Source organism: Haliotis asinina, chromosome 16 (genome assembly GCF_037392515.1).
Source record: "Haliotis asinina isolate JCU_RB_2024 chromosome 16, JCU_Hal_asi_v2, whole genome shotgun sequence".
In the NCBI taxonomy this organism is placed as follows: Eukaryota; Metazoa; Mollusca; class Gastropoda; order Lepetellida; family Haliotidae; genus Haliotis; species Haliotis asinina.
The window spans coordinates 3,832,221-3,853,359 of NC_090295.1; the positions used below are offsets into that span (position 1 = coordinate 3,832,221).

General features: G+C 38.8%; 1 protein-coding gene across 1 annotated transcript in view; it reads left to right on the forward strand.

Annotated features, from left to right (window-relative positions):
* LOC137268939 (uncharacterized) overlaps positions 1–21,139 on the forward strand; it is a 39,052-nt gene that overhangs the window by 4,910 nt on the left and 13,003 nt on the right. The window contains exons 2-3 of the mRNA XM_067803562.1: positions 2,161–2,320; positions 20,060–20,274. Of these exons, the coding sequence (XP_067659663.1) occupies positions 2,161–2,320; positions 20,060–20,274 (375 nt within the window). The remainder of the gene's footprint in view (positions 1–2,160; positions 2,321–20,059; positions 20,275–21,139) is intronic.

A 21,139-nucleotide genomic window follows, 5' to 3' on the forward strand; every position in this document is an offset into this window, starting at 1 on the left:
CGTCACAAAAAGTCAAGAAAAACTCCGCACTCAGGACACTTTCTGACAAGTGATGTAACAAAATTAAGCATGTACTTGTTTTGAATATTCGCTAAGGATGAAAAAAAATAAAGAAAGGATTTATTATCTTCCGGTTCATGATGAAAGTGTTGAAACATCAGATCAAGAAAAGTACTATCTTTGTCTCGCTTCAGGATAGCTACCATGGTTGAAATCCACTTTCTTTACCTATCCGGCGGTTCAACTGCAAGCGGCACATTTGCATTTAGCTTCGTCTCGTAACCTTCAGGTATCGTTCAGAATCGTCAAATAGATCTGAGTACTTCTGACATAGCTGCCATGGATTGTTACCTCTTCAAGGAATCTTACACTTCCTATTTGTAGGAAACCTTGAAATCAGTACTGTATATCCTGCGGCTTCCTGTACCCCCAAATTATGTCTCGTGAATGTTGATATGTGCAAACTGCTACGTATCTGTCTGATAATCACCGTAGGCTTTGGGGGTGGGTATTGCGATATACTGCGATGCCGAAGCATATATTGCAATACATGATGCAAAAGGTTTTGTTAACCAAAAACCCAAACCACTCATTATTGAATTAATGCTTTTATTATAGAGCAAAAGCACAAAAATCGCAATGTTTGATTAAGCTTAAAAATTAATGTCAATCACTTTCCAAAAAAAATTTTCAACTCAAATGTTGTCATAAAGAAGCCTTGGCTACAGTATAGACGGGCACCACATTAAATTGCACGTTCTTGCGTTGCCATTTTACAACAAACGCGTAACTTCTTGCGTGTGAAACGGAAATATCCGAAAATGTTACGAAGCTTTCCGAATGCATGCCACAATACTGGTTCGATTAGCGTATCGCAATGTGTGTGGTTTTCATGTCTGAACCTAAATACCGCTAAACCGGTTATATTGCACACCCTGGTTGGCATCCAGCCTTGTACTTTCCATTGAAACTTCATGTCAACCTCTAGACGCTAGTTCTAATTCCTGTAATAATTGTTTGCAGTCACTGTACAATGTGTGTTTTCACATTCGCTGCCTCCAAGCGGTATCACTGCAGTAATACCGTATCGGATGCTGTCTAAACCTTTCTGTATATGACTGGCCCCTCAGTGTCACCATCCAAATATGTTTTACTTGGTCTAAAGTATTGTTTCTAAAATATACTCAGTCTTGTTTCTCGGAATGGAATGTACAGTATAGAGAGTTCGTTGCACCTTACTTCTCATGCTGTAATGCTCTTGGCCAATATTCGTTTCCATCATATCAGAAATAATTTCCTAACGCGGTGTGTCACAGTGCCAGTTTATTTTGCCTTGCATTAGACTTTCTCTCAGTCTCCCAAATTTACTGGTATTGGCTTTGTGTTTCAAGATCAGGTGACAATGTATTTGTTTCTTCTGGCTTTAAGTTTCAGGAATTTCAGGAACTAACTCACGTCAGTTTCTGGTGTCCGTATTTCGGAAATAGATCGTGAATGACGTTACAGTGAAAATTGGAACTTCTCGTCCAGTGACAGAACGGAAAACTAAACCGAATACTGATTTTATCAGTATTCAGTACAGCTCGTAAACATGTCTGTCTGCACCTATCAGCTACATTGTGTTTCTTATGATTTTGCCCCTTATGTATTCATTCATTCATTCGTCAAGATTCGGGCCCGAATTTCTCGTAAAAGGCATCGAGATGATCGGGTGGACAGATTTGCTGACACATGTCATTGCATCCCAGATACTTAGATCCATGCTCATGCTGTGATTCTCCAAAGGCAATTTGAAATTGACGTAGTAATACAGGACAAATTTTATGGATTTGCAATTTGTTCAGTTTATTTTAACGACGTTACGGGGCTCCTAGCCCCCTCATCAGGTTGAGCTGAATTGAACAGTAAGGCTTAACTGTTAACTCTGGTGGCTAGGATAAGCATGCTCATGCTCTTGATCACTGGATTATGTAGTCCAGAGACGATTATTTACAACCGCCGTCATATAGCTGTAATATTGCTGAACACATCTTATACAGGAAAGCAGCAATTTCATTCATTCATTCATTCATTCATTCATTCCTTCATTCATTATATTCGTTCGTTCGTTCGTTTAGGCCGATAACAAACACATCACTCATCAACATAACTTCCTTTCAGACGGAGACTACATTATGGGGCCAATGAACGTGTCGTGGGCAGAGGCCAAGGACTACTGTATGGCGAGGGGCGCCGTCATGTACATTCAGACGGAGGTAGGACAGTGGGACGACCTCAACAAAAGCTTAGAAAAGCAGAACCTGGCACTTGAAACTGGCAGGTAATTTGAAACTAAGCTTGCAGTTTAGCCAATTCACGCTTGGGGTTTGCGTACCTTACTTATGCCAAAGCGGGAGCTGGTGGTCCAGTGCTCTAACCTGCAGCAGGTTGGCTGATTTTACAGCCACAGGGCGATTACCTGCATCAGTTTGCGGTTCTGAGTTGCGTCCCCTTCTGGGTTCGAAACCTGGTTCATCCCGATTATGTTTCTATGTTTATTAGTACCATTAGCGTGGTCATAGGGTTCATAGTAGTGTTCGACACCTGTATTATTTCGAACATTAACTTCACAAGCCTTGATATAACGGCATTTCAAATTAGCCTTAAACCCAAGTCACTCACTCACTACTCATAAAACTATACCTCACATCACCTGTGCTTCTAATGGCATTTTGTGAATGTTTCAACATTGCACCCATCACTAAATGTACCACGACTACCCGTTGTCTTATATGTTATTTTGTTGTAATGAATGCCTTATAGCAGGTACATTTCGATCTGTATTAGAAAGATATGCGTTTTAAAACTACCATCCAGTGAAATCATACTTGTGAGCACCCGTGTATGACAATTAAAACACACTGGAATGTAGAGGATGTTTATCCGTGTTGATAAACACACCATACCAAAAAGACTTTCTCCGAAAACACTGACCCATTTCTTACACACCTTGACTGCTGTGGGTAGCCTAGTGGTTAAAGCGTTCGCTCGACAAGGGTTCTATTAGTCATTTAGATGCAATGTGTGAAGCCCGTTTCTGGTGTCCACCGCCGTGATATTGCTGGGAAATTGCTAGAAGCGGCGTAAAACCCAACTCACTCATATACTCATTAACTGGAATTATTTATGACTCTCAGGGGTTTGTCCATCTATTGTCTATCACAGGTTCGAAGTCAAATTTGTTTCGACTGAAAATGTAAAATGATTTTTCAGCAGTATTTGCAATATAGTGCACAATATATACCACTGTCAGGAGATACACTGAACCTGCAATACGGACTATACGAAGGATAACAAAAAATCAAAAACACGTAGATTAATAATTTGAAACCGCATCCATTTTAAAGTTGATGCATGACATAGTAATTCCTTATTCAAACAGCAACTTTATTCTAACCTTATGCACCTGATACACGAGTAACCATAGAAACCGTTTTCATGGCACCAATCAACTGTTTTACATATCATAGAACAAATTATTATCAAATAAACAGCACATGTCAATAGCATGTATAGGATCCACAAGATGCATTGACGTACTGAAATACCAGAAACATGGAACAAACATTTTGGTCCGAGGCATTAAACGTGACCCCCAGTTTGTTAGAAAACCAGTCTATTTTACTTGTGATCGGAATCTCCGTACTCGGATACAGTCTTGATTTCAAAATATCTGGTTTATACCCGGTAAATAAAGGTCCCGTCATGTAGACTGAATAATGTTCATTGTGCGTTACACAACATAAATGAACGCCCGTCTTTTAACCTACATGGCCGGTGAGGAAGCCTGTTTCTGGTATCCACTTCTGTGATATGCCTTGAATGTTTTTAAAAGCGGCGTAAGATCATATTCACGCACTAGACCATGGCCTAGATTTTCGGAGCTTTCTTAGCGCTAAGATTGTCGTAAGTGCCACACATTAACATTAACATTAACTTACGACTATCTTAGCGCTAAGAGAGCTTCGAAAATCTAGGCCCAAGTGTCTAGAGTTTCATTGCTAGATGGTCTACTCTGGTCGGTGCTTCCTGTCTGTTCCAAGAGTATGTGTGTTAATGCGAATGTTCACTTGTTACACCTTTCAATGTAAATTATACCCTAGGACAATTTCTGCCGAGAAAACGCCATTTCAGTTCATATATGGAGCATACGCTATCACCAATTTAAGACATTTTCAAATACAAGTCAAACGTGAAAGGATAAAGTGAAAGGTATGGCTTTTGTTGCTCCGAAGTTGAGTCCACTAAAGTCAAGATATTGTATAAAATACACACGACATAATTCCATACCGATTAGAAACCTCTGCCTATACCAGAACACCGTAACACTCAGACTATGCCCTAAGCATTTGTTTGTAAAGTACTATCACCTTGTCACAAACACATGCAAAGGCAACTCAATCGGTACTAAAACATGGGAAAATAGAATAATGTCAAAATCACTTGCTTGATAACGGTGTTAGTACACCGAAACTGCAACAAAGTTAACTGGCCATAGACCTTTTCCTTCAGGTTAACATGACGTCATCACACCACGTGAGACAAATACCTGGGTGTTAATACCTGAATGAAACAGATATTTTCACATCATAAATGTGGTATTCACCCAGCTTGTCAAACTGAGAATATGTATTTTTGACACGGACAAATTTGTATCCGACTTTCATAGGTTCATAATTTATATCTTCTGCTAAACACTGTATGCGAATCTCACAAATGCATATATGTAATCATTTGTTTAAAAAAAGAATAAATATTGACTCGGCGCCGTCAGCACGAACAAAACATCGGTAGCTTCTTTTACACAGTATAGCATCAGCACAACGCCTTTCCACGTTGATCAATACAGATGAATTGTTGATTGAGTCGAGGGCATAATGGCGGATACAGCACTGGCTGGCCTGTAAAGACGGCCATTATCAGAGACAAGGAAGCGCCTAGGGATGTATTTCTTCCTTTGTCTCCTGCTTTTCTTCAGTAACTGGTTTGTCAATGTGTTCCACCTTTGTTGGAGATAATGGTAGATGCTTTCAGCCACAAATCTTCATATAATATATTTCACTGTGAATGTTGGCTAGTGTGTGTGTGTGTGTGTGTGTGTGAGAGAGAGAGAGAGAGAGAGAGAGAGAGAGAGAGATGTGTCTGTTTGTGTTTGTGTGCGTGCGTGTGTGTGTGAGAGAGAGAGAGAGAAAGAGAGAGATGTGCGTGGTGTGTGTGTGTATGAGTGTGTGTGTAAAGGGACACAGGGAGCAACTAGTTGTATGCGTTTGGTTGTATCGTGTTTGTGGCAACTCACGGGTAAGGTGTTCTCTTGTCCCGACTCCCAAGTTCGGTTTTCAGAACCAAATATGGTACAACAATTAGGTTCAGTGTTAAATAGGGTAAAAGCCGCGTAACACCACAGTGGGTATCGCACCTGATTGTGGATTCGATTCCTATTGTGAGTACAACATCAGAAGCCCCTTTCTGGCTTTTCCGCCATGATAGTTAATGCTTTACCAAAATGGCGTAAAAGTATACTCATTCGCCACATCGAACAATACAGCACCATTTTACTGACGTGGCTTCCACAACAATTACAAGACTACTTCATGGCACAATGGTTGTATATCCATTAAATATTTTCTGACATGATTTCAGAAATCAATACATAAAGCACTGCTGGGAACAAAGGCCTTTGTATCCAGTGTGAACACGATACAACTAATCGCATACAGCTAGATCAGTCCATAAAAATGACACAACTTTGTAATAAGTGATGAGGACTTTTGGGGAGGAGCATGTACAAAATTAAACCTCCCTCCTAAAATGTATGCACAAAGCACCCCACCCTGCACTCCCTGCACTGCGTGTCATCTACAAAATCAGTGACCACAACTAGTACATGTGAATAAAACTGATGACCCCCATGCTTCCCCCGGAAGAAAATGGTGACCCTTTCCCCATGTTTTGTTGTAATAAATCAGGCACTTTCCTTGAATGCACGGAGGGAAAAAAAGGAGACACTTTACAGACGCGGCGATTTTTTTTTAAAGATCAGATGAGATTACTGTACATTTGTTCCATTGTACGATTCATGTATTCGCGAATCAGTTTCAGATAAAGATAACACTGGTAGTTGAGATGGGCGCTTCGTTCACGCCGGTGGCGCCCGTCACAAACACTTGCGTAGACACGTCAAGTATTTATCTCAAGAAACAATGCAACATGATGTACAAGTCAAATTATATGTTGGACATATGACCATCTAGGACAGCCTCACACCACCCTTGTTAGCCTGGATGACTTCCGTCATGGAATGGATCTGGTACTAACGTTGTACCAGGATACATATCTACACTCTACAGTATGAACTGACGCCAGTCCACGTAACTAATTATATAATCTTCGTAGTTTATCTTCGTACTCCTGTTAACAAGAATTGTGATTCTGCCGTGTTTTACTGGTAACTAGTTGTAGGTGAGATGCCAACAACTAAAATCACACAATAATAGGAGATCAGTAGGGACCGATCAGTAAACACACCGAGGCACTTACAGTTCTTTTTAATACAGTTTGGATAAGAAATCCGCGAGCACATCATGTTTTAGATGTCGTTTGAAAGATCAAACATCAATTTAAAAATGTCATTACATGTGATTTCGGTTTTTTTTCTAATCTTTGATGTCCATCCTGTCAAATAAATTAGTAAAATGTTGTTTTTTTCCTAAGACCTTTTTGTCGGTACTTTTTTACCACGGACTTTCTTCTATAATTTCCACGTCTAACATAAAATGTTTACAAGGCTTTCCAAAGGTCTTGGATGTTGTAAGCTCCAATCAAACAACGTTTAAGATAGTCATATGACACTCGTATATTTTCAAATCGTCCTGCAGAATATACATGTCCGATTTTATCTCACTGTGTGTCATGAAATATAGACACACAGGATGAAGCGGTTCGAATGTTGCGACAGGTAGAACTGACTATCGGAAAGTCACTTCGCTCAGTAATTTTCTTGTGGATAGGTTCCTCCAGTCTGGATATTTATAAATACTGACAACTATAGTCCATTCATATTGCGCATTTATCCGTGCACAACGCATGCTCAAAACGCTGACATATTACCTTTGGTCAACGAGTACAGAACACTCCCTGTGGAGAATACAACCGGTCGCATGCCAGGCTCCCAAGTCAGACTTCTATCGTTCATACCAGGTACTTAATTTACTAATGGTGGGTGGACAGAGGCCATTTTGAACAAACAGTGGTCAGACCACAAGTCTTAGAAACTCTCAGGAGTCAAGCTGCTCATTTTCAACTGACTGTCACCTAAACTTTGCGCACAGGACCACACGCGACCACATAGATGTAAATAGACATATACAAAGATGTGAACAGACATACACATTGATGTAAATGGAACACCACACCAACACCGCACCGCACCGCACCGCACCGCACCGCACCGCACCGCACCGCACCGCACCGCACCGCACCGCACCGCACCGCACCGCACCGCACCGCACCGCACCGCACGGTACACTCTGACCACTGTACGGTACGTATTGCGGTTCAAGGCCTTCGGGTATATGAGATCTGATCATAAAGCAGAAAATTATTGACGACAAGAGCCAAACTAAGCCTTACACTGTTTAATGACATGGAAAAACTAGCCATAATCTTTGTTATTTTGAACGAACAAATCTGACATTACATAACTTATATTAACTAAATTAAATAAATAAACAAGACACACAAGAACTGGATAGCAAGTGGCAACTGACCTTTCGCACAATTATCGGTATTGTTTGTAATTGCATGCATTCCAGATCTTATGCGTGATCACTCAGGTTGACGATAGTTTTACAGAATGATCACGTCTCTAAAGAACACCTAGTTTCAGGTCATGTAGTCACAACCATAGCGTTATACCGAACCGAAGGCCAAATATCTCGGTTCTACTGAAACAACGGTATATCGTTTCACCCCCATACAGCACCGCACCGCACCCGCTTTGGATCCACCAATGCTTGTATTTCTGGTTCAAACAGGTAAATCATCACTTGGCTTCATTTTGAGAGCCAGCTGATGATTGCAAGATTGTGACTGCAAAATATGTGAGGAAAACTGACAGAGACGCTGTCGCGACAAACAGGAAGCACTGACCATCTAGACCTTTTAGTACTGACCGTCTCGAACTTCTAGCATTGACCGTCTAGACCTTCTAGCACTGACCGTCTAGACCTTCTAGCGCTGGTCGTCTAGATCTACTAGCACTGACCGTCTAGACCTTCTAGCACTGACCGTCTAGACCTAACACTGACCGTCTAGTCCTTCTCGCACCGATCGTCTAGACCTTCTAGCACTGACCGTCTAGACCTTCTAGCGGTGGCCGTCTAGACAAAGCTGTATGTCCAGAACACGTGAACAGAATTAATTTCGGGTGAACAAGACAATGGCGTTTTTTCTTCTGAAACATTTTTCAAATCCATTTTTTGTCAGGACGTATCGACCAGGCAATTTCGTTGTATGCATCATATTTTCTTTGAATATGCCAATTCTCCCGTGAAACCCACGTATCGGGGTGTTTTGCCCAGGATTGTTTCTTGTGATGTGTGTAAGCATTGTTCTGTAATGTTTGAATAGCTTTATTTGGGCCGGAAGAAATTAACAACAATAAGTAATTTCCCTTCGCTACCGACACAATGCAACCATTGAAGCCTGCACATGGAATATTTATGTGGGATTAAAGAAAATGAAGAATATATTGACAACTGTCTTAAGCTGTCGTCCGGGGACTAGCACATAGGTCCCCGTGATTCGCTAAGTATTTACTGAAGTTTGAAACAGCCGATTGATTGGTTGGTGCTAAAGGAATAACAAGAAATTCCCAAAATAATGACACATCCCCAGTTGTTTATGTACATTTTTCACTTATGTCTTCAGGGGCCGATAAAAGTGGTGCAAAACTAAAATCACTCACTCACTCATTTCATTAATAGCTTTTAAATTCGCTTAATACCTGACTGATCAAATCATGTTGTTCGGTACAACTGTTCAGTGTAACAAAAGGTTGGATGGTGTGGTTACCATTACTTTCTTCAGCTCATTCTTAATTAAACCAATTATTTAGTTTTACACAAAAAAACAGTACCACAGACCACAACGTAACTTTGTGTGAATTAGTCATGTTTTTCACAGCCATGATTATGTTTAATACTGAAAAAACTTTATAGATAACAACTTCTTTATTTCTTGAGTGCGATGTTTCGAAACAGATTCTTGTACCGTTGTCAAGCAGGAATGTACTTCACGGATGCCATCATGTCTGCTTGGTAACGGTACAAATATCTATATCGAAACGTCACACTCGTGAAAGGTTGTTTTCCATGAAGTTATCCAAAAATGCCACTGTAACAAGTTATGAATTATGTGTCATAAATTTAAAAACAGCTCATTCAATTTTCAAGTACATTGATACACGGTACCTTTTTATTTCACCTCAGTATATTTAGTGTAGACATTCTTATACTTCTATTAATCTCATTAGCATTGCGTTTACACTTGAATACTTGGGAAACACGTTTACACTTGAATACTTGGGAAACGCGTTTACACTTGAATACTTGGGAAACACGTTTACACTTGAATACTTGGGAAACGCGTTTGCACTTGAATACTTGGGAAACACGTTTACACTTGAATACTTGGGAAACACGTTTACACTTGAATACTTGGGAAACGCGTTTACACTTGAATACTTGGGAAACACGTTTACACTTGAATACTTGGGAAACACGTATGTGCTATACTTGTCATAGAGGTATATTTCAGCTAAAATTTCAATAATCTGAAACTTAAAATTGTCAAATAATAATAGTTCTAAGCCTATATTTCTCAAATTTATGTCACAAAGTCGCATCTTGTTATTGTAAATAAAGCCTCTGTTTTAAAAGATTGGGTAGCATGTCCGTATTCAACAAAATACAGACTGAAGAGGTTTTGTAATAGGTATGCTGTTTCACTGTTAATGGCGGAGATCACGTGACAGACTAAGCCGGGTGAATAGTGGCTGATGTCAACCATCGCGTCATATCTATTGTTTCGAATTGAATAATTTCAGAATCGATTCTTTCACCTAGCATATGGAGTAAGGACAAAGTACCAGTCATAAACTATCAGATATTGAAATAATGAGTACCTATGAACTGTAGATTTCACAGAAAAAAGGTCCAAACATATCAATATGAACCACAACAAGTGCAACACCATCGAATAAACTATATATATTTGTTATTTTTTGTTCACAAGAAATCGGTTTGATCTTCACACAAGTGCACTCTGTCAGATACATTATAATATAGTGGCATCGACCGACTGTTTTCTGTGGAACAACAAATGTTAAGAGGTACGATTCTCAGCCGAAAACCACAGCACACCCTAATCACTTCCAAAAAGCAAAATATGGAATGGTAAATTATAAATCCATATCAGTCGGTGATTCTAGTATATTTCAATCTTTGGCATAAAATCGATATTTGTTTGTTCCTTCGATACAGAACATCAATACAACGTTTCTGAAAGTATCGGGCAACGAGAACTAATTAGGACATATTTTTTATACTTTTAATGGGGCCCAACTGAGGTTCGTGTATGTGCATTAGTCGTCCTGATAATAGCATATGGTGTGCTAATTTTTTCCATTAACGTTGATTGACGAGGAAATTCTTGTCAGCTATGCGTAACAAACTAGATGCTGTTTCCCCATGGGCGAATATTCTTCGCAGCAATGTTCGTTGCGTATGAACAATGCTTGTTAATGCAGACATATGTCCTTTTTTTCTAAATAAAGCCGTTCTAGAATCTGTCAAAACCCTTTTAACATCTTGAGTGTGTGTTAACAACAGAACGGTTTTGATGTGTGCTGTTAAAAATACGTGTTCCTAAAGTAGTAATAGTGAGTGAGTTTAGTTTTACCCCGCACTTAGCAATATTCCAGCTATATGGTTACTGTCTGTAAATAATCGAGTCTGGACCAGACAATCCAGTGATCAACAGCATGAACCGATGACATGTGTCAACCAAGTCTGAGAATCTGACCACCTGATCCCGTTAGTCGCCTCTTACGTCAAGTATATCGCCTTTTGCAGCAAACATGGGTTGCTGAAGGCCTATTCTACCCCGGACCTTCACGGGTCAGTAGTAATAGTAAGAGGGTCAGTAGCAGTAGAAGTAGTTGTTGTTGTAGATGCAGTAGTGGTGGTGGTGGTGATAAGGAAATTAAAGCAGTGGATGCCATGATGTGGTGGTGGTCAAAGTCGTAGACGCAACATGTGTTGTCGTAGTTGTAGGTCTACATGGAATAGAACCGTTTTATTAAGCAGTGGAACAAGCAGTGCGTAATGTCTGAAAACAATAAGACGAAGTGGTTTAAGGCTTTAAGAGTGATGTCCTTAACCATGTTACAGTTTTAATTTATAAATTACTTGCCTAAATCCATGTTAGATTCATTCTAAGTGCATGGTGCAAGAATTGAATTATTTCTAATCCATACCAGGGGTTTTCCTGTACAACATATATGTACGGCATTGCAAGTCCATATTATAACATGAAATCCTTATACATGCTACAGTTGTCCGTGTATAACATATATCTATCACCTACTCAAGTCCATATAATTAGTTATTCTAAGTCCGCGTCATAACATTTATTTCTGATCCATGTTACACGGTTCTGCAAATATAACACATATTTCCGACCTGTTCAAGTCCATCTTATAACATCTATATCTAACCCATGTCATACCGTATTTTCTATATAGATTGCATATATTTACGACCTGTTCAAGTCCATCTTATAACATTTATATCTAACCCATGTCATACCGTATTTTCTATATAGATAGCATATATTTACGACCTGTTCAAGTCCATCTTATAACATCTATATCTAACCCATGTCATACCGTATTTTCTATATAGATAGCATATATTTACGACCTGTTCAAGTCCATCTTATAACATCTATATCTAACCCATGTCATACCGCATTTTCTATATAGATAGCATATATTTACGACCTGTTCAAGTCTATCTTATAACATCTATATCTAACCCATGTCATACCGTATTTTCTATATAGATAGCATATATTTACGACCTGTCCAAGTCCATCTTATAACATCTATATCTAACCCATGTCATACCGTATTTTCTATATAGATTGCATATATTTACGACCTGTCCAAGTCCATCTTATAACATCTATATCTAACCCATGTCATACCGTATTTTCTATATAGATAGCATATATTTACGACCTGTTCAAGTCCATCTTATAACATCTATATCTAACCCATGTCATACCGTATTTTCTATATAGATAGCATATATTTACGACCTGTCCAAGTCCATCTTATAACATCTATATCTAACCCATGTCATACCGTATTTTCTATATAGATTGCATATATTTACGACCTGTCCAAGTCCATCTTATAACATCTATATCTAACCCATGTCATACCGTATTTTCTATATAGATAGCATATATTTACGACCTGTCCAAGTCCATCTTATAACATTCATCCTGATTCACAGTTTTCCATATTTACAACCTGTTCAAGCCCTTGTAATTTATCATATCTCACACATAAATGTCGATTGGCTAAGCGCCCTTCTACCATTTTCAATGTACCTCGCTTACAGGCGTGTAACATTTCAATGTACAACTCTGCTATAATGGCAACCCATTCGGTACTTCGTGGTAGTAATATTTTGTCTCGAATAAGAGTGACACCCGTAATTCTAACTTAGACCTTCACGGATCCTTGTTGAATGTCTTAACTAACTTATGATAATACTCATTACTGGGATTGTCTGTGACAGGATCGAACCCCACACGCATGTTCAATCCGAGACACAACAGAGATAAACTCCCCCCTATATGCTGAATAAACCAACATACAAAAGGCACTGGTGCTTTAGAATATTTTTCAAAACATATTGTGAAAAGCGTTTTGATTTGGACAAATATACATAAATGTTTGTAAGTTGCAATGAAAACACTTTGGGCATTTTTCTTTTTTTTTTCTGTAAAATACTCTAAACATACAAATAACCTTTTCCGGTTGAACGTCAGTTTACTACCATTAATAGACTAGGTCTCGACCAATCGCCATCGAGGGTACGTTTGTTTTGAACAAGAATGTACATGATACCTATTATTGCATGGACAGTGCTTGTGACCATGCTGAACCGGACATCAGACAAGGTGAAAGATACCAGTTATACCATCCACCATCTTTTGTTTCGGCATCAGGAATGATGAATGGATATCCGAGGACACACCAGGGTGGGAAGTAATGAAACGTATCTTCTTCATCAGTTGAACACAGGATTCGTTAATCAGAGCAGCTACCTAACGCGCACCTGCTCATGTTTACGACAGATCTACTAACGAAGGTGTCACATATACAACACTCGGTCGTGGTGTTGTTTCATTTTTTTCTAATTAGCAAAAATAATGATAAGAAGAAATTATGCTGTGGTCTGCATTTCACCTTGTTCAGTTTGACAAATGTCAATGTGTCACGTTAGTTTGAAAATGCTACACATATCATGCCAAATTATTGCTGTTTCTAATATGCTTCGGTGAATCATCAAAGGCGCCGACAATACTTTATCAGACGATAATGTGCACTTTTTTGCATTACGTCACAATGTGTTGACGTCGCTGCGCCATTACAGTCTGTCCCCTCGTAATCGAACTTTTTTTTGCATTACGTCACAATGTAAAAGACGTCACTATGGATGTCAGTTGCCATCGCCTCGTACAACCTCCCACAGTAAACTGCTTCGTCACATCCCGTTTCTTGGTTTCTAGTTGCATCACACAGCTAACATCACTGGTGAAAACATTACGTTTATGATTTCCGAAGGATAAACTGTCTCATAGTTCGACTCAAAATTTTACAGAGACACGGAGACATGTCTGCAGTGTTTACATTCCTACAATGCAATTGTAGAATGTCGCATGACTAGTCAGCTTTAGCTGAATGTACTGATCTAAACTTTCGTTGGTAGTAGAAATGAGGCGCTCATTTTGCCTTGTATGGTTTAAGAGAATCACAGATGTAATGAAAATGATCTAGAGAAGATATTTAACCCGAACATAAACCTTCAACAAACTGTTCATCATTTGTTTTTCTAGTAACGTTTGTCTTAACGAAGGGGGCTGCCACGTCAAAAGAACAGCGCGTCAGTTAGCCTTGTTCGAGGACACCGTCGTTTGTTTTCTGCCATAGATTAATCGAAATTCGGTTTAGAAATGATTAAATACGGCATCTTAGTAAAGAAATACAGTTCGTTCTACCACCATGTATAGTGTAATAAAGCACACTTTCGCCATGAACTATTATATCGTTAAAGCACTCGGACGCAAACGACCTCGTGCTTTGACTATAATAGTTCGGGGCGAAAGTGTGCTTTATTACACTACACATGGTGGTAGAACGAACTGTATTTCTTAAATCCAATTCACATCGGAAATAAGAAAAGTACCATTCTCGCGGCATTGTCATTAACCCCCTGGATGCCACAGGGACATATATGTCCTTCCTCTACATACCTCACTTGGAAGTCCAATAAAATTCTAAATATACCACGCATACATAAATACTTCACAGTTTTGAATTCTGCGGAAAATTCCCAGTTTCTTGATACCATCCACTATTATCTCAGACCAAGCTAAAGTGCTTAAAATCGCCTTTCAAAATAGGCTTCATCGTAAATGTCGCCATTTTTCAAACTGTACAAAATCGAGATTCACAGCGTTATTTGCAGTATGTTTTGAAATGTGAAAATCGGATAATTACTGGGAGTAATGAATTTCAAAAATAGCATATTAATGATCACTGATATCAAGTTTTCATGTAACCAGGAATGATAATTCTGAAACGTCACCGATGTACCCAGAATCGGTTGGGATGCTTTCGAAAATACACTTACACGAACGCCGAAGTGCGCTTTCCGCCATATTGGATAGTGTCTACAAAATCACGTTTGAGAAGGCCGGTTTTGAGAAGCCTATTACATCATGTATACTTCATAGTTAGCTACGACAAATGCATCATTGTACTCCCCATGCATCTTAGAATCAAATTACAAATGGTCTTTGTCACCAATACCAACTGTCTACACAAAACGAAACGAAATATACTTTGTATGAAAACGAACGCTGTGCTCGAAAGACAGCGCTTGACTGAAATGTAAACAAAGAAAAATTCCAATTTTACACTGCCTAGCATTTTCGGAAATTTTCCAACATCCAGCTCTCTAATCATTGCTTACAATGGCTCAATACGCTTAGTATATTCAGTGGAAGAGTATCGTGGCAAAAAATAGCAAATCTGTGAAGCGTCACTTCTTTAATGACACTTCTTTAATTTTACACATATGGGTGTAAAATCTGTAAAGCATAATTATGACATAATAAGAAGATTGTTTGGTAAAAAATATCGAAAAGGTCAGTGTTTTGTGCGGCAGGGTCAGATCAACCCGGTGTTCTTAACTACTCTAATTGCTTGTCACCTTGCTTGAATTTTGGCCTGCTTTATGATAGATGTTCAAATGAATAAACGTTTCCTCTTCTATATCTGTATGTCAAGCGTTCCGGGTGTTTTATTTTAATTTTTTTTTATTTCTCGTTACCTACACAGTATAATGGAATAGTCCAAATTGAAACACACCCACAAACATACTGGAGCTTTATTATTGTTTACTTTGAAAGATGGCCAAAAACCATTTGAGTTTGACCTCCTCGTCTGATGGGAATTTGCATCACGTATTGTAAACACTGTCAAAATGATTGGAGTATTTCAGAAATTTAAGGTCCTACTAAATAGAAAAACACCCCTTTTTTCTTCAGGACTGACTGAGGTACTCAAATCATCTCTTATTCCATCAGCAGGTCAAATGTGGAATAACATTCCCTTAGATATTATAAATTGCGACACTGATGCATCATTTAAATATTAAATGCATTTGAAAGAAACGTGCACCTAAATATTATTCATGTGGAATAAGAAACTTAAATGTTTTGCTCACAAGATTAAACGATTTGACAAGTACTGTTAATGATGATTTATTTAGAATTAATATAGAAAATGCCACGTCATGTAAATGTAACAGATGTGACAGATGTAACAGATGTGAGATTGTTTTGCTAGCATCATTGAGTGTCCATTGTATAGTATTAAAAGACATAAACAGTTACAGTCTTTGGAATGATAAAATTAGAATACAGATTGGTATTAATCTTATCTTACATAGCAATGTAGGTCTCTCATTTACGGAAAATGAGATTGTTTTCAAATGTGTACATATCTATATCTCTCAAACAAACCTTTTCTCGGTTTTCTGTTGTACATTGGGAGAGGGCTTTTTTCTAAGTCGGATAACTTGTGCACAGTCCTTTTCTTGAATAAATAAAATATGTTTCAATAAACACAATCGAAACTCTCACTGAGAAACCTGTTTTCATTTTCGTAATGTAATTAATAGTAAAAACAGGTTATCATTTACTTAAAACAAAGTTCTGTTTACAAACAAATATCTCAGTGGTGAGCTTGTTTCAGTCTCACGCGACTCTACTCTCAAAACAGTAGACTGTTCCATTATACACCCCTAGGTGTTTCACTAATTAACCTCCCGTTTAAGTGTCTGTCAAATAGGTGCCTGTCACTTGGGATAAAACTCTACCAGCAGTCAGAGAAAAGTACCTTTTGCAAAAGCATGCAATAACTCCCTCCCCCGCCCAACGATATTTGCACACGCTTTTCAGCAATTTGATTCATGATCCTCATACAATCCATCTGTGTAAAGTTTGCGGTAGGCTCCCATAAGTTAGTGGAGAAATTCATCTTCTGTGTAACCACATATGTACACAAAACATTTATTGAGTACTTTAAGTGATTCTAAACTTTTGTTCATGCTGCTATATTCCTTATTCTTACACCAAGCAATACCCTTCATTCCAAGCCTTTGCTTTACCCTTTATTCCAAGCCTTTGTTTTACCCTGTATTCCAAGCCTTTGTTTTACCCTTTATTCCACTTCCTTTATTTTGTTATGTATATGTCTTTCTGCGTGCAGTATCCTTTATTCCAAGCCTTTGTTTTACCCTTTATTCCACTTCCTTTATTTTGTTATGTATATGTCTTTCTGCGTGCAGTATCCTTCATTCCAAGCCTCTGTTTTACCCTTTATTCCATTTCCTTTATTTTGTTATGTATATGTCTTTCTGCGCGCAATACCTCGTATTTTATGTGTATGTTATGGTATTTATTCCCTGTTAACTGCCTAGCTACATCCCCAATACGTCTTTTACAAACAAGCAATGCGTATAAACATATATAAAAGCGCAGAAACGCAACGCAGGTGAAGCGGAAATTTCATCGAACACCGTCCACAGTTTACATGCCATCAGTACGGAGACTAGCATACTGACAACACTATAGACAGATTCCAGTTTGAGTCAGTTCACCTGAAGGCGGTACTCACTGAAGAAAATACACAAGAAATATAGATTTACACTTGAAAACAAGCAAACAAGTTCTGTCAGAACACTTTTGTAACAAAGCATAGATCCGCCAGGCAACACCTCAAGCGTAGGCCGTGAAGTTACATATAAACATTATTTACAGTTGAATCAATGGTAAACAACAGATGTAAATCCGCGATATGCAAATCAGGAATTCGGTCTGAATAGAATCATCTTTGTTCTTAGCTTTTTCTCTGTGCATCCTGTATAAACTACTATTTCGTTTGCCTTGCCGGCTGCAAACCACAGACCTTTATATGGTGAAGGACATAGAACTCTGTTTATATGAGGTGTGACGCCATCATAAACAACGAATATTACACGGTATGATAAATAACCCACATGACATATGGACATCTCATTGGAATAAAAGATATTTGACATGACAAGAAAGGATAGGATAGGACGTGACCATGAACTAAGGTTATACTTAAAATATAATGCATAGCATTATCTTAGAGAAAAAAGAATATTAAAACAGAAAGCTTCACCTTCGAATAAACAAAATATCACGATCTTAGATCTTAATGTCTAACTTATCTTAAAAAAAGGAATTCAGCAATATTTAGGAATAGAACGTTTCACTTCTAATAAATAATAAATAAAGTATTGCCATCTTAGGTCTTAATGTATAACTTAGAAAAACGAATATAACAATCTATATATTTGCGAATAGGTTTCACCTTGGAATAAACAATAGATAAAATATGTACAACCTTTCTTTAAAAAAATGAATATAACAAGATAAATGCAAGCTTTCACCCTCCAATAAAATAAAATAACGTGCTTTTAGGGTAAAGGCTATAACATTATATTAGATGAAAGGTTGTGCCATATAACATGCGTGTGAGGATTATTACAAGTAGCGATGCATGACGCACTTCCTTGCTCTGTTCACGGATATCGAGGCCAGCTACGCTCGAGCTCGTCTACTCTATCGATAATATCGACAGATGCAGTAAAATAAATAAAGTAGTGTTATGTAACTGCTTTGATCCGATACACATTGAAGAGACGGAATCCTCTCAGAAACATTTTAAGACTTTGGATATTCAGAGTTGCTTGCTACTCCATGAGCTCTTTCTCATCAATGTGAGGGTCCAGATCCGAGCTGGCATGTAAGCTTTGATGTCGTGTTGGTTCGTGCGAGGTGTTCTAACGGCGATAGATCTACTCTGGACCAATCGAAACATAAATGTTGTGCCAAGGGGTTTGCCGACTCTTGGTAGCTACAGTTTGCTGTGCACAGTTGCGTCCCTTGGAGACGCCAGGAGTCTAGTACCGTGGATTTGACTGCCGTGTAAACACACTATACCCCTCAAAATTCATGAGTTGCATCAAAATTATACACGTCTACGACTTGCATTACTTCGGATAGTTTTTCTCCACCTCAAGCTGACATGTCGTGGGATAAGTTGAACCCACTCATTCACCAAACTATTATTGCATTGGTGGAATTTAATTTCACTTTATACTTCCATACTTGGATGTATTAGGAAGCGAGAATCACTGACATAAAACTGTGGTAAAACGCTGCAATACTGGACACACCGGAAAAAATTCCCCAATTTCATAGCAGACGTAAAATGTATTAGACTTTCAGCAGATATTTCGGATTGCATATCTCGGATCCTACAGAGTGGTCCTCTGCAACCGCTTTTGTATCAAAACAGACATAGAAAACTTTGATTTCGAGTAGAAAAAATACCTAAAGTACTTGTCACAATTAAAAGTAAATTCCATGCATCCTAACGATCTCTTTTATCAAAAATCAATTTATATTATTTTTTTAAAAAAAAATATGATTTTTTTTGCAAGTTTATGACTTTCACTTTTTAAAATCACTATTTATCATTATTATAAATCAAAATGTTAAACCACGGTTCGAAGAACGGGTGGCGCCTTAGATATCCTCGCCCTGTCCTGTTGACATTGTACAGATGCATTGGTCCTCCATGGGTAAAAAATTAAAATGTTTCTTTTTTGCGTGAGGGAATGATATTTTACTCTTGTGTCAGCAATTCTACCGGTTGTGTAAAATTGTTAGATGAGTAAACAACTAAGCCGTCTTGATTGTCACCTGTCTCTCACTAACGGCATAACGTCTGAAAAGCTCTGCCTAACTAACGATAACTAACACGCTAACACGTGACACACTAATGTTGAGACTAAGAGTGAGGCGTAAAACTAAAGTCACTCACTCACTACTTAGACTGTGGACACGCTTCATCTAGAAATATGCACTGACGTAGTTATTCTCTCACTAAGTCTTTGTATAGACAACGCTGTGGTGTGTCACAATCCTGAGTCGTCTTTACAAAACTGAGGTAAGGAATATATCAATTGCATGTTTCTTTTTCATTTCATTTGTAGATATATTTTAGTTCAAAAGAGTGAGGCAGGTCATTTACTGGAATCTGTCGCATTCCTGGTTTCAGTTACTTTTGGGTTGGATTGAGCAGGGCGTCTGAAAGCGCTGCTTTTGAGTGGGTTGATAACACCGTGTTCGAATCCGACAACTGGATGCAAAATGAACCCAACAACGCCACTGGGTACAACTGCGTGAAGGCCAGCTCACTGAACGCCAACTGGATGACAACCATGTGTGACGCTCTACATGTAGTGGTCTGCCAGGCCGCCCCTCAGTCCGCTGGTGAGTAAACTGCCCCACACCACATCCATCGTAAGTACACTGAATCACATCGAACCCATCGTAAGTACACAGACCAACACTGCATCCATCATAAGTACACAGGCCCACTCCGCATCCGTCGTAGGTACACAGACCCACACCTCACACATCGTAAGTACACTGAATCACATCGAACCCATCGTAAGTACACAGACCAATACTGCATCCATCATAAGTACACAGGCCCACACCGTATCCGTCGCAGGTACACAGACCCACAAGGCGTCCATCGTAGGTACACAGACCCACACCACATCCCTCTTAAGTACACGGACCTACATCAAATCCATCGTAAGTACACAGACCCAGACCCTCTCTCTCTCTCTCTCTCTCTCTCTCTCTCTCTCTCTCTCGCTCTCTCGCTCTCTCTCTCTCTCTCTCTCTCTCGACCCTTTAACCTGCACTTACACGCTCTTCACCTAATAGAGGACTAAGAAGTAGCTATGGAAAAATGCTGTAACAGTATAAAAGATTTTGTTGTATGTTTAAAAAAATTGTAGTGCACTTAACCTCATCGATCTGCGCTAAAAGGAGACTGTCTGCTAGTTTACATATTGTCTAGATACTTGCAAAACATATTGTTTCTCTCTCAATCTGAAAAAAAAACAACCCTGGAACCAGTCATTCAGCATAAACAACTATCGTCGAATCAAGCTTTGATAAATAGAAGTTTTTACATGCTGGGATCGATGCGGAAGAAATTGTATTTCTTTGTTCGTGGACGTATGCCTTATCTATAGAAAAGATATTCTGCGTACAAAGAACGTACGAGAACTTCATGCTTCACATAGATTTCTGGAGCTTTTCACATTCTAAGGAGTAACAT